At 48.2% G+C, this 25,490-nt stretch overlaps 1 protein-coding gene across 4 annotated transcripts in view; it reads left to right on the forward strand.

The window, feature by feature from the left end:
• LOC147604136 (HEAT/U-box domain-containing protein) overlaps window positions 1-25,490 on the forward strand; it is a 216,357-nt gene that overhangs the window by 141,631 nt on the left and 49,236 nt on the right. For all 4 annotated transcript variants that reach the window (XM_086795503.1, XM_086795506.1, XM_086795504.1 and 1 more), the window contains 5 exons: window positions 95-623; window positions 730-1,280; window positions 21,143-21,968; window positions 23,377-24,082; window positions 24,255-25,375. In XM_086795503.1, coding sequence (XP_086651629.1) covers window positions 95-623; window positions 730-1,280; window positions 21,143-21,968; window positions 23,377-24,082; window positions 24,255-25,375 — 3,733 coding nt within the window. The remainder of the gene's footprint in view (window positions 1-94; window positions 624-729; window positions 1,281-21,142; window positions 21,969-23,376; window positions 24,083-24,254; window positions 25,376-25,490) is intronic.

A 25,490-nucleotide genomic window follows, 5' to 3' on the forward strand; every position in this document is an offset into this window, starting at 1 on the left:
TTTTTGAAAAATTGCGCCTGTAGGGAGGGGAGTGTTGGCCAAACCGCAGGGGACCGGCAGCTTTCTCACTGACAGGTTATATGGTTTCTTGTAGGTATGCTGCAAATGAAGGCATATCATCAGATAATATACAGAATTTTATGATCGAGAATGTGTTGTTAAAATTACTATTGAAAAATTATGTTTTTTTGGGCATGCCATTGTCGGCTGACAGCATGCTTCATGGTCTTTCAATGAGCAAGGGGTCTAGCCATGCAAGGGAAACTCATGGAAATTCTGGCAAAAATCAAGGCATTAGGGGGGAGAGGTTTTCGGACCATTTTATTGAGAACCTCAGAATGTGCATAACTGACGTTGTGGCAACCCTTACTGCAAAGAACAACGATCTGACGTGTGCGTTTTGGAAGTCATTTCAAAATGTTTGTTTGGAGGCTGTGATTAATGAAGCTAGACACAGTGCACAGGCAGCATCGACTGAAAGCATTGGGTGCGTTCATCGAATATCTGAATTTTTATCACATCTTGGCAAGCTGTTATTATCGAATGAATTTCAAAAGAAGCGGCTGTTGACTCAGGCAGTGAGGCCTCTAGTTGCAAATTTGTTTCCTTTGGTCAAATCCATGGTAGGGAATGTTCACACGCTTTCATTCTTTTCACCTTGCAGAGTCTCGTCTGAATTAATGGGGCCTGGCATTATAGTCATGCGTTTCAACTAGCTTATTGTTGCAGGAGTACAGTGATGCTATTCAACTTCTAGCAAGGATTGTTTCTACCTATGGTCCATCTTCTTTTCCTGCCTTTGAGCTCTCTCATGCAGAAGAAAGAAGGGACAGCAGATGGTCTGAAAACGAGCAGAGTGAGTTGGAGTCTGAGGATGATGAAAGGAACCTTCTTCCTGTTTTCTCTTTTCTTAAGTATGAGTTGATTCCTTGGTGCCTGGATGCATCTAAGGCATCTTATACAGCAAAAATCGAGCTTTTGCTATCCTTTTTTGAGGATAATAGGTTTCTCGGGGAATGGAGCTCAGTGCTTTCTTATGCAACTAAACTGGAAGATATATCCAATGGGACTGTTCACATAAATGATGGAAAGGTGGCTGTTTTGGCAGCCCTTGTTGAGAAATTTAGACTGAAATTCTTTGATCTGGACAAGGGAGGCGATTGCCACACTGTTGAAAGTCAGTCAGTTAATCAGTGGGACCTGTCAGGTTTAGATGGAGCAGCAGTGGCAGTTGCTGGTAGCCTTTCATTATTGAATCCTTCATCCCGTCTCTTGTTAAGGTTTGCATTTCTTTCTAAGGCAACTGCGTATTTCAAAGTATTTGCTATTTTATGGGTTAATTATGTAGTGTGCCTCGATGAGGTCTAACGGTTTTGAGTGGGGGATCACATACTTGGGGATCTAGTTTAGTTGATTGTTTGATGTGCTCCCTAGTCTTCACCCGCCATCTCCACATATATCACCCCCCTCCCCCTCCCCTCCCCACCCCCCCAACACAGACACACACACACACACACACACACACACCCACCCACCGCCTATTGGTGCACACCACTCACATATGTCATTTGCTATCTCGGACACCTTTCCCACCCAAACCCCTCACAGACCCATTTACACCTATACAAAGATCCACTTCTACCATTATCTAGATGATGTCTTTTAAGGTCATCTCGAGCTTCAACACTCCACTGTTGATTTTTCAGCCTCGATATACATCCTCACTACCTAGCTCACCACCTTCTGCATGATACAGCCCACACCTCTTTTCCCTCCAAACTGCCAAGCCTCCTCATGGATCCATGCCTCAACATAGTTGGTATGCTGACGAGTGCATGACCACACTTCTACACATCTTACACGAGAAGGTAATGTGACAAATAACTGCGGTCAAGCGCAAAGGATGTTACAATGCATAACCCGTCAGAAGAAAATGGTGTTTTTGGTGAAGTGCGAGGATGACTTCTACCAATCTTTTTTGAGTGACAATAGTAGTGAAACTTGGCAGAAAATTCTTGAATGCAAGTTGAAGCTACTCACCCCGATCAACAAATATGGCCATTTGGTACGCTTTTGCCCAAAAGCTCTACCACATTCCCTATACCACTCCCACAGATCTGCCACACATCCTGTGATGCCCCTCCACCACCCTCTTTACCATATGTAATGTTACTAAGGCTATTCATAAGCTACATCACGGGAAGGCCAATATAACTAATCCAAGGGTCTCACGCATGACTATTATTGTGATGAAACGCTTAAAACAAAGGCACACAGTTTATCCGCTTAAAACCACAAGCACGTATAAACACAGGACACCACACTGGGACCGGAATGTGTGCCCGCAGCGCCCCCCGCCCCCCCCCCCCCCCCCCCCCCCCCCCCCCACACACACACACAAAATTTATGTCATATTACATGAGGCAATGAACCAAGCTGAGGCAAGCAGTACTTTTCTGACCACCAAAGGTCTGGAGGCTAGATCCAATCTCCTAGAACTCCCATGAGCAAGTTTCTTCCTTATGCTCATATAAGTACCGGTGCAAACTGTTGTGGAGGTGATATATCAACCCCAACTTGACACTCCAAATATCTGGCAGTACAGCCTCTGTCAATCCAAGTAAACTCGAGCTCTGCACCCCAATTGATTGTTTGCGAGTCACTAATCCAAAAACTAACAGACTTATGCCAATTAATGAGAGCCCGTGCTGCTAGGCAAAACTCCTCCAATGCAATCCGAAAGAAACATAAACGTATGTGTGAGGCCTTGAGGAACATAGCATTATCATTAGCAAGCTCAAAATCCAAAAGCTTGTCCTCAGTACGCAAAGGCAGACTCAAACCAGAAACTCAAGCAGTGGAGCGAAGAAAGATGCTCATAGCCTTGGCAACAATGAGATATAATAGGGGGCTAAGGGGCATCCCCGTCATAGAGACGGAGAGATTTGGAAGCCATCATCTCTACCATATATGCGAGCACACTACTGTGAGCATCCCGATACAAGCATGAAACACTTCTGATCCTGCTTGAGAAATCCCATGCGTCTAAGGGTTCCTTCAAGGAAATCCCAATCAACTCTATCGTATACCTTCTCAAAGTCCAGCAATAGGTTGCTTTCCTTAGTCCTTGAAGGAATCCATTTTGCATATCATGAATCACATCATGCAATACTGGTTGCAACCTCATACTTTTGTAGGCAGTCCCAACCAATGTGATAGGCTTCCATTGACCAATATTCGTCCTTTTTTTTTTTTTTCCGAGAAAAGATCCTTTCATTAGTTATATAAAAAACGCCCGTAGGGCTACAACAGATCTCGCCTGCTCATAAGAGAGACAGAGCAGTGAATACAGCATGGCAGCCCGGGAGACTCTCCCTAGGTGCTACAAAATACAAGCATCAGTACAAAGAACTGAGAGGCTAAATCATACAATAGGGGGGGGAAAGAGCCAAACAGGTGGCCTGTAGTGCCAACGGGGGGATCCCGTGGGTAAGGTGTAGAAAGGGCCACAGCGCCAAGTGGTGTGAAAGGCCTGGCGCCGTAAGATCGCCTCATCCGAGTCTCCCCGGATGCGGTCGTACTGTCCTCGCAGGGTGTGGATCAACTCCTGCCAAATCCCCCGTACAGTCTCTGCTGGTGGCTCCAATCTCCCCTCAAAGGCCGTAAAGCACCGGGCCCTCCAGGTGAACCAGATGGTGAGACTGCTGAGGAGCTCCCATCGTAAATCCCTCTCCTGTGTCCAGCTGGCGGACGAGAAATCCGGTGCCGGAACCAGGCGAGGCTGGCCCCTAATAAATCTGATGGCCTGACTGCCCTGCTCCATCTCATAGCCCATAGCAGGCCCTGACAAAGTCGACCAAGCAGCGGCACCCCACGTAAACATACCCTCTGGAGAGAGGGGGGCCAGAATACGCAGCATCCGCAACCAAATCTGCTGCGCCTGAGGGCAATCCCAAAGGCAATGTCTCTGTGTCTCCATAGGGTGGCCGCATCGGACGCAGGCCGCCGGAAGACCGCTGTAAACAAGCCAAGTACCAACTGCTGAGCCCCTGTGGGCGACCAGCCCCACTGAAAAGTCGAGATCCTGCGGGCCTGTCGACTAGCCCAGAGCCGAGCCCAAAAATCCTCCAGGAACTCCTGTGAGAGTCCCTGTAGTCGCCAATGCCCCGCTGCCGCTGGAGAGACCGTCCTCCTCGCCGTCAAAATATGTCGCCCCAGCCGAACAGTATACTGAAAAAAGGTGATCTCTGTGGCCTCAAGGGATGCATAAGGATCATGCCACTCGTACTCCCCGGCGTCCCACTGTAGCCGGGCCAAGGGGCGCTGTCGTGACGTGGGCGGTGTCGCTGGGAAAGCGCGAGGCTTCTGGCTATGAGAGTAGCTTTCAAATCCCAATAAGAAACACAACATATAATTCTTCAAGGGGTACCTCAAGCAGAGGCTGGTACCATCAAAGATCGAGTACCCAACTATACATGTGCATCCTCAAAGCCAATATTGGACACATGATACATATAATAAACTGACATTAACATGGCTTGTTTCATCTCATATGGCTTTGCATTCCAGAAAGTCACCTCATGGTATTCACATGAAAGATATACATGGCCATCATGGAGCATCAGAGGCTCAACATCAAACAAACTATAAAATCAAAGCAAACATAGACACCTCATATACATGACCAAACCAACCATCTTATGGTTCCAAAACCCAAGAAAAACCATAACATTATGACCTCATGATCAGCAGCAGCATCTTCATCTCGTGTAATATATTTGGACCTGCCAAGACAGCAAAGGGCTTCTCGAATCCCATAGTCAAACATCTCATGGTAGTAGGCTCTCCAAGCCTCACTGTGCCTTGCATACAAAGAACTCCATGCCAAAATATCTGACCCTATGCAACATTGCAGTACTGTCAACACCCATGCTGCAAGAGCCAAAGCGAGAAACAAACCGTGATGCCATCCACCAGCTGAAGCAAAGTCACAAATGCACCACGACCACTACTCTGGCAGCATCACCTTCGAGGCGGCTCCCTCTGCACCCACACTTCTACTGTATATCCGCTGCTTTGCTGGAGAAGACTCCCTGCCTCTACACGACGGCCGCCTCTCCCACACTGTCTTCTCTCTCTCTATCTGCTGCAGCGCCTCTGCTAGGCACACACACTGCGCTTCTCTTCTCTTGCGCTGGCAGCCCATCAACCAGCAGCTCCAGCTGCTCCCTCTGTATTCCCCGTGTTCTCTATCAGGCGGCGTCCTTCTTTTTTTTGTTTGCAGGCCCTCGCCAGCTTCTTCCTGCGCCTTGTGGCTGCTTCCTCTCTCTGTATGCCCTCAGCAGCTCCCAAAGTGGCGGCTCATACCACTATACCTCTTTTCTTCAGCAGCAGCTGTAGCGCCCGTCAGTTGCCTGCTGAGGTTGCCTGGCCTCCCCAGTCACTCTCCTCTCCTCTGCACACGCAAGGCGACTGGCCTTTTTCTTCCACGCCTCCTCTCTGCAAGCCCATCAGAGCCTCCAGCCCCCCCCCTGTATTCGGCGCACACACCTCTATCAATTCAAAGCGCCCCTCTGGTTATTTTTGGACCCCCCCCCCCCCCCCCCAACCCAAATCGGGCCTCTCCCACCTTTTGTAGCTTCCCCCCTTGGCTTTTTCTTACCGCTGTTCAGAGAGTCCCCGCCTTTTCACGACGGCTCACAATTGACCAGTGCTCCCCGCTTCTACGTCAGCTGCGCCGCTTCACGTGCATCGCCAGCTTCCAGAGGATTCGCTGGCAGCAGCATCAACTTCCACGTACGTCTGCCTTCTCATGGCCACGTTTATCTTATATTTTTATTTTACTTCTAAGGCCTAAGAGATGGCCACCCCCAAGGCTTTCACACTCATGTAAAGGCTACCTTGGCCACATCAATGGTTGCTTCCCACGCTTTCCATACACATTCCAAATACAGCCTTTAATTGCCCAATTACACATACTTTTCAATTGCAACTTCCCAATGCCACTCATACTTGGACGCGCACACAACTCAAGTGGCCGAACAGTTGAGACCATCTCCAGCTACGTTCCGGACGAGCTTGCTTCCAGAATTTCAACATTGTCTCTGCACATTCACTTTCATCAAAACCCATAGCCTGATTGCCGCATCCACGACGCCCACACTGAGTCAATGGGTGCCCCCATGACTTTACCACAACACGAACAACACTCATGTACACAGTGGCACTTAATCTCATGCATCTGGATTTGCATTTAATGGCCTCACATGCATGGTTTCACACCATAGACGCGCCATAGCACGACATCCACCCCCTCTAAACCTGCACATCCTCTGGTATGTGCCACACAGGTCCTGGAATTCAGTGTCCATTCATTATTTGCACACCAACATTGGTATATGTACAAGCATCCAACTAGGCGTCTTAAACCCTGTCAAACCTGACCCAGTTGGTATCACCCTAGTAAACATGAAACAGTAGAAGAATATACATAGTGCCACTCACAAGGGGTTATCCTTTGTTGAAACATAGCATGACATCTTAGCCTACCCCCCCTTAGCCTGCAAGATATTTATATCTTAGCAATCACATCTGAATGGTTCTGCTTTCCCACCTGGATCAAATACCAATCGCTTTTGGCATATGTGCCATATCCTTTGCTCATATGAAGCCCTATCCTCACTTAGATTCCCTGCATATGCATAATTACCCTCATCATTCAAAGTGGGATGCTCTTCAAAATGATTTGCTTCAAAATTTTCCTCAGGCCATGTTTGAAGCCTTTGCACCACATATTGTATGGCCACACCAAATAACAACTGCATTAACAGCATGGAACACACACTTGGTAACATCCCATCCAAATCTACCTTGCCTGGATCCAGCTCACCCACTGACAAACATTCATTCTTCTCATCCAAAGACGGAAAAGCATGGTCTTCATTGGCTTCCTCTATGCTATTATATACCTCTTCTTTAGGCCGTTGCAAAGTATGCAAAGCATCCACACCATCAACACATACAAAGTCCAACAAGGCATCATCGAGAATAGCCTCCAGCTCTGGATCAATCTCATCACAATCATTTGGCTTACATAACACCTGCACATCCTCACTTGCAACCGACAATTGACTAGCATCAAGCATAGAAGAGCCCAAAGCTGATGGGGATCTATTATATACCATGAAATCATCCAATGCATCATCTAAGATAGCATCCAATCCAGGATCAATCGCATTGAAGCCATTATCATCTTGCAATCCCACATGTTGATTATCATGAACATTCATACCCCCATAGCTATATCCATTTGGTTGCTCATATGCAGCCTCATGAGGCTCTGTGACCACACTTTGCATATCTTGCATGTTATCTCCCAGTATTTCTTGATACCTGTCTGCAGATGGGCTTAGATTTATGGGTCCCTCACCCGAGTACCCTTGAATCTGTATGTCATTGAACCCTGTATGATTCAAAAAGATAGATTCAATTTCCCTCTCCAAATCATCATCATAAACAGGCTTCCAAGCTCGAGATTGTTTCTCACAAATGTGGTTGCAAGGTAACCCTGACACTGATGACATAGCATCACCCTGTTTATTGTTGGAACACCCTGTTAGCATTCCAGAATAACCCAAATCCAAAGAACCTTGGCAACCAGCTTCAGAAGCAACATCACTGTTGGAATCACCCATATCACTCACCCCCTCTAAATCAATCACACATACTTGTGGCCCGTCTACATATTCATGTACATCATCCTGCTTATAAGCATCATAACCAGATAAGAATGCAGTAATGATAGCATCTTCTTCTTGTCTTAGATCTTCAAACTCTGCAATCATGCTTTCAGCAAGAAGCATTGGTTCCTGCTGTTCTTCACACATATGATACAACACCTGAGGAATACCCTTCAAATGAGCACTTTCGTCATGAGAATCCTCAAGTTTACACAGCTCACATGCTTCACAGCCCAAGAGGAAACTATTAGCAATGTCCTCTTCCTCGTGTATTGAGTCTTGAGCACCTGTCCTGAAGCTCTCTGAATCAAGTGTCTCCTCAAGCATAGGCATACACACATCATTTGGTATGATCATAGGACCCTGTATGTCTGCACCCTCAAACAAGGAAGACAGATTATACTTGCAGAGTTCACCCATTGCATCTTTATGAGGCTGTAGCAAAGCATCCCTTTTTGGCACTGTGAAGGCCTTGTTGCTCACTAATGACTTTTTGCAGTCCCAATTTAGCATAAACAGCCTCTACAATCTCTATATCAGCCTTGAATAGCAATTGATTGTCCTCCATAAGACATGCATCGACAACCGCTTCTAAATTGGCTCGGATTGTTGCTGGAACACTATCACAGCTCACATTATACCTGGAACTCGCATAAATAAGTGCATCTGCAAAATCACTCCATCGTTTGGAGTGATACTCTGCTAGTTCCAGCACTTCATCTTTTAAATCAGGACTTACAAGGTATGCAAAAGATGCAATCATCATGTTTTCTGGAACCCCTTGATTCTTCATCTCTGTCTCGTAACACCTTAGATAGCTTTCTGGATCGTAACCATCAAATATATTGACCCTGTCATATACCAATTGCACCGCAACTTCCACCACTTCCTGAATTCACCTTTCTTCTTCAATCTTCCTGAACCGCTCTTCAAGCTCTTTCATCTCTGCATATAAATGCTCCATTTTGCTAGCCATCTCTACGTACTCTCACCCCAGCGGTTTCACGTCGGGTTCACCAAAGATGTCGTGACGTGGGCGGTGTCACTGGGAAAGCGCGAGGCTTCTGGCTGTGAGAGTAGCTTTCAAATCCCAATAAGAAACACAACATATAATTCTGCAAGGGGTACCTCAAGCAGAGGCTGGTACCATCAAAGATCGAGTACCCAACTATACATGTGCATCCTCAAAGCCAATATTGGACACATGATACATATAATAAACTGACATTAACATGGCTTGTTTCATCTCATATGGCTTTGCATTCCAGAAAGTCACCTCATGGTATTCACATGAAAGATATACATGGCCATCATGGAGCATCAGAGGCTCAACATCAAACAAACTATAAAATCAAAGCAAACATAGACACCTCATATACATGACCAAACCAACCATCTTATGGTTCCAAAACCCAAGAAAAACCATAACATTATGACCTCATGATCAGCAGCAGCATCTTCATCTCGTGTAATATATTTGGACCTGCCAAGAAAGCAAAGGGCTTCTCGAATCCCATAGTCAAACATCTCATGGTAGTAGGCTCTCCAAGCCTCACTGTGCCTTGCATACAAAGAACTCCATGCCAAAATATCTGACCCTATGCAACATTGCAGTACTGTCAACACCCATGCTGCAAGAGCCAAAGCGAGAAACAAACCGTGATGCCATCCACCAGCTGAAGCAAAGTCACAAATGCACCACGACCACTACTCTGGCAGCATCACCTTCGAGGCGGCTCCCTCTGCACCCACACTTCTACTGTATATCCGCTGCTTTGCTGGAGAAGACTCCCTGCCTCTACACGACGGCCGCCTCTCCCACATTGTCTTCTCTCTCTCTATCTGCTGCAGCGCCTCTGCTAGGCACACACACTGCGCTTCTCTTCTCTTGCGCTGGCAGCCCGTCAACCAGCAGCTCCAGCTGCTCCCTCTGTATTCCTCGTGTTCTCTATCAGGCGGCGTCCTTCTTTTTTTTGTTTGCAGGCCCTCGCCAGCTTCTTCCTGCGCCTTGTGGCTGCTTCCTCTCTCTGTATGCCCTCAGCAGCTCCCAAAGCGGCGGCTCATACCACTATACCTCTTTTCTTCTGCAGCAGCTGTAGCGCCCGTCAGTTGCCTGCTGAGGTTGCCTGGCCTCCCCAGTCACTCTCCTCTCCTCTGCACACGCAAGGCGATTGGCCTTTTTCTTCCACGCCTCCTCTCTGCAAGCCCATCAGAGCCTCCAGCCCCCCCCCCTGTATTCGGCGCACACACCTCTATCAATTCAAAGCGCCCCTTTGGTTATTTTTGGATCCCCCCCCCCCCCCCCCCCCCCCCCCCCCCCGCAGGCAAATCGGGCCTCTCCCACCTTTTGTAGCTTCCCCCCTTGGCTTTTTCTTACCGCTGTTCAGAGAGTCCCCGCCTTTTCACGACGGCTCACAATTGACCAGTGCTCCCCGCTTCTACGTCAGCTGCGCCGCTTCACGTTCATCGCCAGCTTCCAGAGGATTCGCTGGCAGCAGCATCAACTTCCACGTACGTCTGCCTTCTCATGGCCACGTTTATCTTATATTTTTATTTTACTTCTAAGGCCTAAGAGATGGCCACCCCCAAGGCTTTCACACTCATGTAAAGGCTACCTTGGCCACATCAATGGTTGCTTCCCACGCTTTCCATACACATTCCAAATACAGCCTTTAATTGCCCAATTACACATACTTTTCAATTGCAACTTCCCAATGCCACTCATACTTGGACGCGCACACAACTCAAGTGGCCGAACAGTTGAGACCATCTCCAGCTACGTTCCGGACGAGCTTGCTTCCAGAATTTCAACATTGTCTCTGCACATTCACTTTCATCAAAACCCATAGCCTGATTGCCGCATCCACGACGCCCACACTGAGTCAATGGGTGCCCCCATGACTTTACCACAACACGAACAACACTCATGTACACAGTGGCACTTAATCTCATGCATCTGGATTTGCATTTAATGGCCTCACATGCATGGTTTCACACCATAGACGCGCCATAGCACGACAGTGCGCTGCATATGCCCATATGCGCCAATCCGGGAGCACATCAGCAGGGTCGGGATCAATATGCCACTTCCGAGAAGCGGCGGCCACTACCCGAATCCTCTGCAAGGTGCACTCTGCAACCAAAGGCGACTCCACCTCCACTCTCTGGAGTCTGCCCTCATCCTGAATCTCATAGTAAAGGCAACTGCCATCCTCAGTGCAAGCTCTGACAGCAATCAGGATCTCCAACTGTGTAAAGGCTCCCATCCACCGTGGGGCCACTGGCTCGAGAGGCGTGAACCACTCCTCTGTGAGTGCCTCCTGAATATCATCCCTCATAATCAACCCCCCTCTGAAGTGACTCAGCCTCTCCACCTGGATCTCCTCTGGTAGACTGCAGAAGGCCTGCCAGTCTCCAAAACTACGAGCTGGGCCTGCCGCTAAAGGCCCCCAGGCTAGCCGAGGCCGAGAACCCAGCATATGACCCTGCTCTGTGCGAACCGCTGGGCTCCAGATGAGCGGCTGTCTGGCCCGCTCCTCAACACAAGAAGGAGGTCGCTGAGAGAGCCCCGGTCTCAGCAGCTCCCAAGCTCTCAGGATACTCAAAGCAAATCTGTCCTCCCATCCTCTACTGAGGCCTGTCCTCCTCATCTCTATAAAGATCCAGCGAATCTCTGGTGCCCATGTGCCCCCTGCTGGGGGCGCCCGAGCCTGCAGCCGCTGCAAGAGGAGCTCTTTCCAAGGCTCAGCGCCTGGAAGCAACCCCCGAACGATAAGCTTCCCCAATAAAGCTCTACTCTGATCGACTGGATCTATAATGCCCAAACCTCCCTGAGCCAGCGGAAGTGTAATAACTGCCCATGCAACCTTTGCCCGAGCTGGCTGACCGTCCCGCCCAGACCACAGAAAGTTCCTGATCAGCCTCTGTACCTGGCTGATGCAAGAGCTCAAGAAGATCCAGCAAGACGTAATGTACCACATGGTCGCTAACAGCACCTGATTTGCCACCACCACCCTCCCAGCCAAGGATAGTCGAGTTGTACTCCAATACAAAAGCTTCTTCCGAATGCTCAGAAGAAGCGGGGCAATCTGCTGCTCAGGTGACAAATCTAGGCCAATCTGGCATCCCAAATACCGCACTGCTGTGCCTGGAGGAATCCATCTAAAACCGGGGTCCGGGCTCCATGCCGGAGTGGGAGCACTACTGATCCAAAAGGCCACTGTCTTGCGCCAATTGATCAATGCTCCCGAAGCTGCACTAAAAACCTGGAGCGACTGCTCTGCCCGAAGAAGATTGGCCTCTTGGCCATGCAAAAATAAGCCCGTGTCGTCTGCAAACTCAGCATCAAGCAGGTCCTCCCCCCGGACTGGGAGCTGAAGTCCTCTCAAACCGACCTCCTCTGCTGTCAAATACATGCTCATAGCCTCTGCAAAGAAGAGAAAAAGAAAAGGGGCGAGGGGACACCCCTGACGGACTGATCTGGTCAGCTCAAAACTCGGTCCCCGTCCTCCTGCAATCAACACCTGGCTGCGAGCTGTGGAATACAGAGCCGCCACCCCTCTGATCCATCCTGGATCAAAGCCCAGGCAAAGCATAGTGCCCTCTAAGAAACCCCAATCAACTCTATCGTATGCCTTCTCAAAATCGAGAAGCATCACGACCAAGTCCTCGCCAAGAAATCTAGCTCGGGCCGTCGCCTCCCAGAAAGTAAAGATGTTGTCAAGGATACTGCGCTCCTTGACAAATCCTGTCTGAGTAGCGTAAATCAACTCCCCCAGGAACGGCTGGATCCTCAAACTCAAGGCCTTTGCTAAGACCTTGTAGACAGTGTTGAGGATCGTAATAGGCCTCCAATGCCTAATATCATCTGATACTCCCTCCCCCTTGGGGATAAGATAGATCAAGCCCTCTGAAAAGCTCTGCGGCATCACCCCAGTGTCCAAAACATGCTGAAAGCCCCTGCGGAGGCCTGGCCCCAAAAGGTCCCAATAGCGCATAAAAAAGGCCGGCGTCAGTCCGTCCTCCCCTGGGCAACTGTGTCGCGGCAGGACCCTCAAGGCCTCGGCAAGCTCAATCTCTGACAGAGGCGCACCTAGAACTGTACGCATACGGTCTGTGACCCTCCTCTGCACATGGGCCCACACAGTCTGTCTGCAAACATCTCGATCCTCAGTGGCAGGTTCCGCTGAAAGCAGGTCTCTATAGAATGCAGTGGCAATGGCTCTGATCTCCCCGAGCTCAGTAGCTACCGATCCATCCGGTCTACTAAGCTGGCGGACTCCTGCTCGCGGATGACGGGGCCCAGTGATCTCAAAAAACTCTCCAGTCACTCTATCGCCAAGCTGCGTCCACTGAGAGGCCTGACGACGATAGTAAAACTCATGTCTCTGCTCCTCTATCTCTCGAACCTCCTGGCGTGCCTGGCTCAGCTGGGACGCCACCCACTCACATGCAGGCTGCTGCTCCTGAAGGCGCTGTAGCAAAGCAAGGCTGCGTCTCAGCCGATGCTCCCGCTCGCGAATCTCTCCCAACCGTGTCAAAGCTGCAGCATGCAAAAAAGAGCTAAGATCGATGAGTCCCTGGGCACACTGGCCCGCTGCATCCTGGTCAGAGCACTGACTATCATGCCAGATCCTCTCAATGTCCTCAGTGAGACTGGGATCTGTAAGTACCCTCTCTGGGATCCTCAACTGCAAGCTGGGCTCCCGTGTCCTCTCCTCCAATGTCAAGATAACTGGCGCATGATCTGAAAATGAGGTGCCAGCGAGAATGCCGACGGAGCCCCCTCGCTCCCCTAACCAGTCGCCCACATAAAAGCGATCAATCCGTGATAGATTAGTCCCTCCCTGCCGGCGATCCGACCGGGAGGAACTAAGACTATCCTGAGACCGGGAGAAAGCCCCATGCTGCCATGCATCAGTGATCCTCAGTGACATGCACAACCGGTCCCAAGCTGCAAGCTCCGTGCCGTGCACTGTAACATGACTGCCTCCCACCCTATCTGCCGGGTCCTCAAGCATGTTGAAGTCTCCCCCGACACACCAATGTGCGGCCTCTGGCAATGCATCCGTAACCTGGGTCCAGAACTCTACTCTGGCACTAGCATGATTGGGCGCATAGACGTTGAGCACGCCCAATAGCTCATCATGCATCCTCAGAATGACATACTGTGCTCTACCAGGCACAATGATCCCTCGATCCACAATGGCCTGCCGCCATACATCTGCAATGACCATGCATACTCCTCCCTGTCCACCCAAAGGACCAAACCCTGCAGACCAAAAAGTGTCCCATCTACCAGGCATCACCGAACCATATCTCCGGATCCTGCTCTCACCCAAGTGGTGCTCCTGCATCATCAAAATATCAATGCTGCCACCAACCAGGCATCTCTGAAGCTCCTGCCTCTCAAGCAACCACGATAGCGTATAAAATGTACTCCGCCAAGGCCCTGTACATTCCATGAGATGATCCTCATGGATGCCCTGCTGAGGTGGATGCTGTCTCAGCCGTACGGCGGCCTTCGCAAGCGGCTTGGATGGAGAGTAGTCCCCATCCGAGCGGCTGCGAATCTGCCCACCCGGTGTGCTGCAAGAATCCCGGATCAGGCGCCAGTGGCTGTGGCCCATGGCGACTGCCTTCCGCTCTGACAAAGCAACCTCGTGTATACACACATATCCAGGGTCGCGTGCTAAGTCTGCCACTATGCGAACGACCAAATGCCGAATCCCTGAGGTATCCACACTCCCGGGATCCAAGAAAAAATGAGCCAACTCCCAAAGTCGGCCTATCACATCTGTCACCTCCAGATCGCTCATGTGATGAGAAAACTCAACTGCCTGAGTCTTCAAAGTGCTGAGAGCGAGCTCTAGAGTCCACTCCCGGTCGCAAGGGCCACATAGAGGGAACGAGAAGGCCACCGCTGAGTCTAGTGCCTCCTCCCCGCAGGCTGGAGGTATCACTACATGAACTCGGATGGGTGCTGGCTCATGGGGGCCCTCTGCTCCAAAAAGCTGTGTGAAGGTATAATCAAAAGCCTCCGAGCGCTGTCTAATGCCAAGGCGACTGAGCCGACTGCGGATAGATGAAATCCGTGAAGCCCTAATCGGCATAGGTCTCCTTTGTGATGCTTGAGCGAGGTCAGTGCTCAGCGCTCTCCGGACTGCAGGTGAACGCCGGGGAACTGCCAGGGCCTCCCGGGAAGGTGAGGCGGGCGAAGGGGGAGGAGGGGGAGGCGAGGGGGGTGGAGAGGGAGCCGCTGCCGAAACCGGAGCGGAGGCGGGAGGAGGCGATGGTGGAAGCGAGGCGGTGGGGGGGGACGGGGGTGGGGGGGGTGAAGGAGGGGGTGCTGGCATCTCCTGGTCCTCAGTCGTCGCCGCGGGGGTCTCCTCCTGGAGGGGAGAAAAGCTGTTCCTCACGGGAACCCAGTGAGGCTGAGACTGTGGCTGCTGTTGCAGCGGTCTCTGGACGTGCTGCTGTGGCTGTCTCCCTCGGCGGCGCCCCTGTCCAGGCTACCACTCCGAGGCCTCTGTGGCCTGAGCAGGTGTCCCGGAGGCAGCCTGCCGAGCCGAATCTGTGGGCGGGCCATCAGTAGCCTGCGTGGTGAGGGTCGGGGTCTCCTGCGAGGGCAGGCCTTGGCCAGATGGCCGACCTGTCTGCAAATGAAGCATTGATTCGGGAGCCCCGAGAACTCCACTCTCTGATCTATCCATCCCCCCCCCTATCCTAGGTAGCTGAATGACCTTAGGAAGGGAGGAGATGTCAGACACCAACACTCTGACCGAAGGTAGCCCAGCTGCTCTGGCCACCACTGAAGCAGCTGAGGGGCCAGTCTCTAGTAGCGAGCCCACCAATGCTCCGAGCCTGGGGAGAAGCGGAAGATACTCCCGGCGGAGTCCAGGGAAGCAAACTGTAACATGAAAAAGGCGCTCTCCCTGTTCCGCCGCTGCTGGGTCAAATCCATGCTGCCAAGGTCTGAAGAAAGCCCGAGCACCCCTGATGTCAAGGGGACTCATGGCAAGGACCTTGGCAACACTCTGGGCGGCCTCGAACTCGATCTGGTAATGTCCACGGCCCAATAGCTGTACATCCAGGATCTTGCCCACATCTGCAAGAAGGCGGGCCTGAAGAAGATCCCGGATCTCCCCTCTGCTGGGGCGAGTGCCGACTATACGGCAGATGGTGGAATGTGCCTGGAGGCGTTCCACCTCTGCGGCGAGGCTCGCTTCCTCTTCTGGCGAAAGAGAAAGCCTGATGGGGGTATCCTCAGGGGCGGTCGAGGGGGCTGCAGAAGAGTCCCTCTGAGGTGGGGCGGGAGGAGCCTCCATCAGAGTCTGAAGCTGTGGCGAAGGCGGAGCGAATGCGATACCTGCAAGAACCGAGCTGCACGCGAAGGGCGGAGAGGGAAGGCGGGAGGATTTGTTTTTTTTTTGTTTTTTTTTTTTTTAAAGGAAAAAAGAAAAAAGAAAAAAAAAGAAAAAAAAGAAAAGAAAAAAAAAAGAAAAAAGAAAAAAAAAGAAGAGGGGGGGGGGGATAAGGCGACGAAGAAACAGGGGGGGGGCGGGAGCAACGCGAAAGGAGAGGCGGTGGGGGGGGGGAGAGGGCTGGCGGAGGGGGGGGGACGGGGCGCTGACGAGGGGAGGGGGCGTGAAGGCGAACTGAAGGGGGGGGAGCGTAGGCGAAGGCGAACTGAAGGGGGGGGAGCGTAGGCGCAATGAAGTGGGAGCGAAGGCGAACTGAAGGGAGGGAAGGCGAAATGAAGAGGGGGGGGAGCGCAGGCGAAGTGAAGTGGGGGGGAGCGAAGGCGAACTGAAGGGGGGGGGGAGGGGGGCGCTTCAGCGCGAGAGAGGGAGAGAAAGCGAGGAGAAGGGGGGGCGCGATGGCGAGAAGAGGGGGGGGGCGCAAATGCGCTGGTAGGCGGGGGACAGGGCACGAGTAAGGGGAGGCGAGGGGCGAGCAGCGCGAGCAGGGGGGTGACGGCGGGAGCTTCAGCGAGCCGATTCGTGCATATTCGTCTTATCACCACCTTTGGGGATAAGGTGAATAAGACCCTTAGTAAGAGACATCACCCCCCTCTCTTCTAAATAGTTTTCCTCCTCTATAAGAACATGTAGTCCATAACTTCTGTATAATCTAGAGATCAAAGACCATGAAGTCTTGCATAATCCATGAAGTTTTGAACTTCCACAAAACAGATCCATAGTCCCCCCCAAAAATATCAAGGAGTTCATAATGCCAATCCATAATAAATAGCACTTTGGTCAGGCTGAAATTGACCAATGCAAAATCATATCTCCATAAGGAGATTCATAAGAAATCCATACTTCCATAAAGAAGGTCCATATGCTCACTGACATCAATAAAGCGTAGGTTAGATATGGGTACAAGAGCTAACCGTATATCACCAAAGAGAATTTATCAAATACGGGCACAAGAGCTAACTCTGTCGCCAAAGCTGTATCATAAGCTTATATCAGATATAAATCTAGACACAGTCTCCAACATTCCTCGCCATCTCAATACAAGAAGTGAGTGTGCTGTATTAACACATCTTTAATGTCCGAATATATCATAGATTCCAAAAATGGGCAGTCTTGCCTCATACATTTTCAGAACAAGCATCCTTGCCTCAATATGAAATAACACCAAAAACATCATGGGAATTATCAAGAATAACAGATATCATGTGCATATTCAAACATGTTTTTCGTGAAACAGTCAAGAAAACAATACACCTTCTCCTTCCAAGATGGACAAGGGTAAGTGGTCCACAACAAGCTTTTGCAAAACTTAGAAGAAAGTAAGAAATACTTCAACTTTGCAAAATACTTAGCTCTTTCTTAGGCCAAATTTGTCACGCCCATCAGAAAAAACAAAATTTCTTTAAAAGACAAATAATCCATATTGAATGCTGAATATCTGGCAAGACTCGTCTTCTCCCATGAGTAAGCAGCCATAGCATATATACATAGTTCTCATACTAAATTAGGTAGTTGACTTGCCAAAGAATATGTCTTTGAAAATATCCCACAGTTGATACATCAAGTGAATACATAGTAACATGAAAATATCCCACGGTCGATACATCAAGTGAATACATAGTAACATGAAAACGCGTTTCGCTCTCTCAAAATGGCACGAAACGTTTCTGGCATGAAGCGTCTCCAAACAAAACGAAACCTGCCCATCGAAAGGGAGTTTCCCCCAAATGTAAAGTTAGGTCAAAAAAATGGGCAAAAGTTTTCCCAAGGCAAATGCGATTTCCGCCGTTGTTCTCGCCCCTGTTTGTTGCCCATTTGCCACTTTGCGCATCCCACACTTCTTCCAGCTGCAGCCCGTTACTCCGCCTCTTCTCCTCGTCCACTCCTCTTCGCTCCTTCACTTCTCCTCCACGTCTTCTCTTCTTCCTCTTCCCTTTTCCTTTTTCGCTCTTCTCCTCCACGGGCCACCCCTCCTCTTCCCTCCTTCTCTTTCCTCCTCTTCTTTCTCTCCTTTTCTTGCCTTCCACTTTCTCTCCTTTTCTTCTCACCTCCTTCCCTTTTCTCTTCTTCCCTTCCAACTTGTTTCTTTCCTCCTCTCTTTCTCTCCTTTTCTTGCCCAAATTTTGAAAATACCAAAAAATCTACTCCTAAAATCATGAGTTTCATACCCACTAGTCCCAAAAAATGTATCTTCGTCTTTCTGTTGGCTATGTTATAAATTTGGTATGTGTATATGAGAAATGTCATTTCGAAACCTTTGCATTTTGTCCAAAACAGACGAAACGAAACCTTCGAAACGACGAAACGGACGAAACGTTTCATGTTACTATGAGTGAATACGAAAGCAAATAAAGTATTTCGATGATGTCTGATCATGAAGCCAAAGATTTTCTTATCCCACAGGAACAAGCTCAAGTCCAAAAGCACTCTTTGTGTTCATGGTTCCATTCAAAGATCTCCACCGGGCCCCACCCGAGATCTAGAACATACCTTCCAAGGATCTCCACTGGGTTGTGCCCAAGGTCCAACTCATTTTGCCATGGCTTTGGACTCACATGTGGGTCTCCCCCACAGGCTCCATACGCATGCTCAAGGTATCTTGCCATGCCTTTAGACACACATGCGTCCCACCCATATGCTCATTTCGCATGCCCAAGATTTATATCCCAATCCTACCATGTTCTAGATCTCTAACACGGGCCTCGCCCAGAGTCTAGACACACACATGTAAGATAAGTCTAAACTATCCCCTGACTCAAAACAAGGATAAATTCAAGTAATGAAGCCTTTTATAACACAAGGTAATTACAAACACATATAATCATGTTTCAGGACCAAGTGGTGAAGGTTTTTGCCTGTAGGACCAAGAGGTCTTGGGTTCAAAATCCCCCTTGGTGCTTCCTCAACGGCATCATGTATGAGCGGATAATTAAGCGCCTATATGGGCGGTGGAAAATCAGTAACTACGGGAGGATCTTGGGCCTAAGACCAGTCGAAAAAAAAATCATGTTTTAGGAGACATCCCAGGCAGAGAACCCTTATTGGCACTCTTTTACATTTAGAATGCCCGATCAGTATCTATCTTTGAAAGAGACAGATAAGAGAATGTTGAAGTGAAACATTTTTCAGCTGCTGAAGTAGAGGTTTCTTGTGTCTGTGGAGCATCTTCAAGCTGTTCATCTTCATTTTCAGTCACCAGGTTGGCATGATTTTTCTCTTATTCCTTTGCCATTCTTTTGAAGCAACCGTCTTCTGTGTGACCTAGCTTCTTGCAGAAGGTGAAGTTGACAGCTTTCCCTGTGTTCTTGCCCTTCTGTTTTGGGAAGAAACCCTCCTCTAAGTCAATGCTGGTAGCAACTTGATCTTGCAGTTGTTTGTTCTCGTCAATTAGGATAGCCACCATGTTTTCATTATTCATCTCCCTAGATACCCAAAGTGTGGCTAGCACTTCTTTGAACCTTTCAATCTCTTTTAGGCTGGAGAAGAGTACCACCTTTTTGTCATCTTCATCAATGTTGGCTTTTAAGGCACCGACTTGTTGCAAGAGAGCCTATGGTGCTGAAGTGCTCTTGAAGAGAATGGTGCTCTTTCATTTTGAGACTATAGTATTTTTGCTTGAGAAAGACTTTAAAATTGTTGATTTTATTCCCAAACAGATTCTCAAACTTATCCCATACCTCCTTTGAAGTTTTGTCAAAGTTGAGGATAAGATTGTCTGCCAGTCCAAGACCTATGTGTGCCAAGGCTCGGTCGTTCTTGTCATTCTAGGCTTGCACAGCTGGTGATGTCGCGGTACCTTTAGGTTTCTCCTCGGTTCCCTTGACGACGTTCCAGATCCTGTCTCGCATCAGCAATAACCTAATCTTGGTTTGCCATGTGGGAAGTTGTTCCCCCTGAATCTTTCTAGGGCTAGGTCGCCTCTATTTGACTCCATCATGCTGTATTTTGAAGAAGCCCCAATTTCTACTACGGCTGGAACTCATAGAGATCAGCAGGCACTGAGAGTCACTTTTCCGACTGAGCAGAGCACAGCTTCGAGTCACCTCACATCAGACCATCACTAGCTTCTTCATGACATAGGATGGCAGCACTAGCTGGGATCTAGAGAGGTACCTGTGCCCACAAGGAGTCTAACCACCTAGTCTAGTGGTATTTCTTTCTACCTAGTTGCCTATGAGACAACAGCAGTCATTTATATAAAGCCATCATGCACAATGGCATATAACGGGGAAAAAGGACCGAAATTACCAACCACATACTATTGAGTAGCAACACAAAAATGCCAGGCAGTCTTTTTGTACAAATTGTGCCAAGGATAGGAGGCGAGAACATGGTTACAGACATGCAGAGCACCAGTGGAGACCTAGTGTTTATGGATGAGTAAGAGTTCTCACTAGAAGTAACTATATATCCTGTGGTCATGGGCCTGAGTAATAGGTTTCTCTGAATCAAGGATAGTGCATGTTGATTCTGTGTGTCTTTGGCTAGTTATGGTAGGCAGGATGTTTGGGTGGGGGCCTGTGAGCTGTAGCATGTTGACTCTAGTTTCTGGATTATGTCGGTGTGTCTTTGGCTAGTTAGGGTAGGCAGGATGTTTGGGTGGGGGACCTGTGAGGCAGTAGCATGTTGACTCTAGATTTTGACCCCACATCTTTGCGTGGTTTTGGTAGCCGGGTTGTTTCGGTGGGCACCTGGTTTCAGGCTTGGGTATTTAGGTGATTATCACCTAAATGGCATCATCTATCTTTATTCTAGTAGATGGCCTCATGATGTGCCTAAGTGTTTTGGTTTAGTAGTGTTTATGTGATGTATGTACATGGTTTTATTTCTATAAGCAGGTCCATGCTACAGGCTCTAATTCTTTATCTGCTATGGTGTTTTGGTCTAGTAGTCTACAACCATAATTTTGTTGCTTATGTGCAGGTATGCGCTTGGAGGCTTTAAGGAAAACCTTTCACCTTCAATGGTGTCAAAGGAAACAGTTGAGAAGGTTTTAAGGCTACTTTTGCAAAGGACGCTTCACATTTTACTGATATCAGAAAAGGAATGGGCATCATATGCTGGTTCATGTGTACTTATGCCAGATACTGAACCACCTCTTGCAGTTCCTGAAGGCAATAAGTCAGTTGGTTTGGCATGTGCTGCTGCTCAAGCAATTTGTGGGAGTGTCTTTTCTGTAGTGTGTGTTGACAACTCTGACATTGCACCCAAGGCTGTGGCCTCATTTTTTTGTATATATTGGGCTTACAGCTTTCTCTTGGGGAGAGAGCGTGAGGTAAAAAGTGACTTTGGGAGTGAAACTGGTGAAAGCAATATGGGTAATCATGTGGAGTCAAGCTCCAGCAGTGAAGATGATGAGAATCTTTCTCATCATGATGTTTCCATTATATTGGATAATTCTCAAACTGAGGAGATTCGGAACATGGTGACAGATGTTTCATTGATATTAAGCAGTGACTTTTGCAGAAACCTTACAGCTGCTACAAGAGCTCACGTTCGACAGATGTTGATCCAATGTCTGCGGTATGCCATCTTTGAGGGATCTACAGACACTCTTTGGATGGCATCTGTATGTGGAAAGTGGGTTTTAGCTTTGATGGATCAACTTTGCATTGACGCTGAAGAAACAAATCAGTTGCTGGATATGATATTGGAGCCTGCGAATTCATGGCCTTTGTTTACCACCTTACCTTCAAGATCTGACAAGCTTCCGAAGATAGTAGAGAACCAGATGGGATTTGTAGTTCAGGTGAACTTGGAGATTTCATACTTTATATATTTTTTAATTATTATTATTATTATTTTTGTTTTTTTTTTTTGGGGGGGGGGTGTTGGTGGGGTGTTCCCTCAAATATCTTTTTGAAAGGGAAAAAAACATTTTCCCATGGCTTTATAGGGCGATTGACAGCAGCTTTCCAGAAGACTGGTTAGTGCTCACTCAGGTCCTGACGTGATTCAGGCTGGCTACCCCCTCTGCCTACCCAACATGTCAAGCGCTGCAAGTCTACAGATTGACAGTCAGTTCTGTGAGAGTTTTTCCTCTATTATGATGTGGCCAGTCTTCTTGAAACCAATGTGAAGATACAAACATGAAATCTCTTAGGAATGGTGGAACTTGCAGATTTCAGACTGTATGCAAAGTTCACAAGAGAGTGCATACCCCACTGATTCGCGCTTTCGGTGCTGGCTGTGAATGCAAGCATCCCTAATGTTGCAATACATTGGGGACTATTTCCACTGCACATCCCCAATTTTTTTCTTTTTCCAAGAATAGATCCTTCTATTAGTCAAAAGAAATTGTCTACATAAAATATACTACGACCCTCAATAGATGAGTAAGATACAAAAGTTCCCTTGTGGGAGGTCTAGTGAAATCCTAGAGAATAAAAAGGAGGGATGGGGCTCCCTCTTGCTGGCCGCTCTTGGAGGGAGGCTGCAGTGGGGGAGTGGGAGGAAAAAGCCACAAAGGTGACCTTTACCTGTGGACTTGAAGTGCACAGGTAAGGCTGCATGTGGGGTGTTGCTGCATCAGATCAGAGTCCCTGTGAGGCGCTCCCATTGCCCGCGGAGGGTGTGGATGATGCCTGTGCAAATGAAGTGGAGCCCCCAGCCTCCATATTAGGACAGCCTGTGCTATATGTTTTTTGATTACACAGGTTGCACTTTTTTTCATATTAAGTTAATAATAGTTTTCCACCATTTAATCAGTGTTATTCGGCCAAAAAAGGCATAGGAAAAAGGTCAACCAGAGCTCAAGCTTTATCGACATCCATGGAGCCCACAGCTGTCAGGTGTATATCGGTCTCATAGTTTTTCAGAATTGCAGTCCGTGTGCCAGGGACTGGTCATTAGACAGCAGGGGTCTTTTTATGTACTCTTTCGTTTTACTCAAGGCTTATTAACATCCATGGAGCCCACAGCTGTCAGATGTACATCTGTCTCATAGATTGTCAGAAGTGCAATCATCTTTGTGCAGGGACAGGCCATTAAACAAGAAGGGTCTTTTGTGTGGACTCTTTCATTGTCAAGGGTGAATAGTACCTGTGATTATTTATTTAGTTTTGAGCTTTTTTGCTGTACTTTGGAAATGCCAAATGGTGCTCAAGCTGCACTTGAATCTACAAGAATCTTGAAGATAAGAAACTTTGCATGTGCAGGAACCCAGACATGTTCGGTTTGTAGCATTTGTTGACAAGGTTGCTTCACTTGTTGGATGGGAAAAGCTAGTAGTTCATCCAATGCTTCGAGGTCTGCAAGATAGTCAAACGACATCTGAGGATAAGAACATGGAATCAGAAGAAAACTACAGAATCTGGTTGCTGATTGAGCTTCTTTGTAGCTGGCGCTGGCCTGGGGGCAGGGCTGTGAATTCGGTTTTACCTTTTTTGGCATCTTGCGCAGACTACACATGTGGAATATTTGGGGAAGCTATTGTGAACAGTGTAGTAAGCTCATTATTCTTATCAGCAATGACAAGAAATTATGCTCTGGAATTCAATAACAAGTTTTGGATGGGCTTGAATGAAGACATGGAGGATGTGGGGGATCCTTGCTTACGTGCCTTGTTAGTTTCCTTGAACAGCATATTGACAGTGGGTGGAAAGATCCAATGTGCTGAAAGATTTTTCAAGATGCTGGTTATAGATCAAGGTTTTTTGGAAGACTCTTTGCTTTACGAGAGGCCGAATGTGCTACCTTTTATCCTCTCAATCTTTGTGCCTATTATGCGTAAACAGCAGGAAAGCAGCTTGTCTGACTCATCGATTGTGGTAAGTCGTGTATCTCTAGAGGAAGCCATCTGCAAATGGATGGGTGTGGCAATCTCTGCTCCATCTCTCAGCTCGCTTGGTGACTCTGTTTCAGGTTTTATTTCTTTCTTTTCTGCTAGTTACAAGCTATAGTCATTTTAGCAGTTGTGTGGAATGTGGATACTCTTCCTTTGAGTTATTTGAACTGCCAAATGATTATGTTTTGGAGAGAGTAGCAAGCACAATGGTTATAGTGAAATCCTGATCAAGTGGCAAAACTTGTGCAGATCTGCAGCATCCCTTGTGGACTGTTGTTGCTTGTTTTCCGCTTCATTCTGTAGGAAGTTCTGTAGCAATTATGGCAGCTTCTTCTGCTCAAACTACCTTACAGGAGAGGGCATTATTACTTGACTTGCTGCGAAAAGAAGTTTCGGATGGGGCTGTGGCTGGCTTTGTTGCTCATGTAGCGAAGCAGCATGCGTTACCATACGAGAACCATTTAGAGAGGAAGGATGCACGGCAGGCACATCAAGAGATTTTGGCAAAGTTGGTGGCTGCAAGCATTGCATACTGCTGGAAGGATTTTGAGGCTGAGGAGTGGGCTCTTGTGATAAGCCGTATGCGCACGTGGCTGGAGGCTGCACTCTATGAAGCAGAAAACTTCACACAACTGGTGACAGACGCTGTTAAGACAGCAGATAGTGAAACATCAAGAGACTTGTCTGTTTCCACAATTGTTGACAAGATCAAGGTAGGGGTCAAAGGAACTAGCAGTAGGAAAAGTGATCTAAGCTGGACAGCCGTTGTCCTTTTCTCTCTAGTGCATGCAGTGGAAACCTCTGATTTGGAAGGGGCCTCTTTGTCACTGAAGCATTTGCAATCAAATGGCTGGGCAAAATCTAAACAAAGATCTCTAAATTACATTCTACGTATTTTTTTTGCAAGTGGCATGGCAGAGTCAGTGGCAATGGATTCATGTGCTGGGGAGAATGCTTGCAGTATCATTGCCAGTTCTCGAGTATCGGATCTTCACTTCTGGGAGAATGTGTCTGAGATTGTTCTGAGTATTCCAGATGAAGAGAAAGTCGAAGCCGCACGCCACTTGAACATCTGGACCGTGGGGAAAGATGCTGTGAGAGCTCTCTATGCTTTACTGTTTTCATCTCATCCGATTGGGGAACTGCAACATGCTGCATATAGCTTGTTGGCAAGTGCTCCTTTCCAAAAATCAGCTGTCACTTATGAAGATCTAGCTTTGCAACAAGATCAATCGGAAGAAGAAGCACTCAATATGAGAATAGAGGAAAAAACATCATTACATGTGGCAAAGTTAAGGCATGAACTTGCCATGGTACTCGAGATTGCACCTGCAAACATCCTTGAAAGCTCTCTCATATCACCTGTCCGGGTAATTTGTTTATGGTACTTTTGCACATGCAAGCATGAGAAAGAAAGAAAGAAAGAAACTTACATTAATGTATACAAACGACCCAGAGGGTCTATGAAACCAAAAAATGTTACAA

The sequence above is a fragment of the Cibotium barometz genome, chromosome 62 (assembly GCF_041138505.1).
Source record: "Cibotium barometz isolate CiBa-2024 chromosome 62, ASM4113850v1, whole genome shotgun sequence".
NCBI classification, from domain to species: domain Eukaryota; kingdom Viridiplantae; phylum Streptophyta; class Polypodiopsida; order Cyatheales; family Cibotiaceae; genus Cibotium; species Cibotium barometz.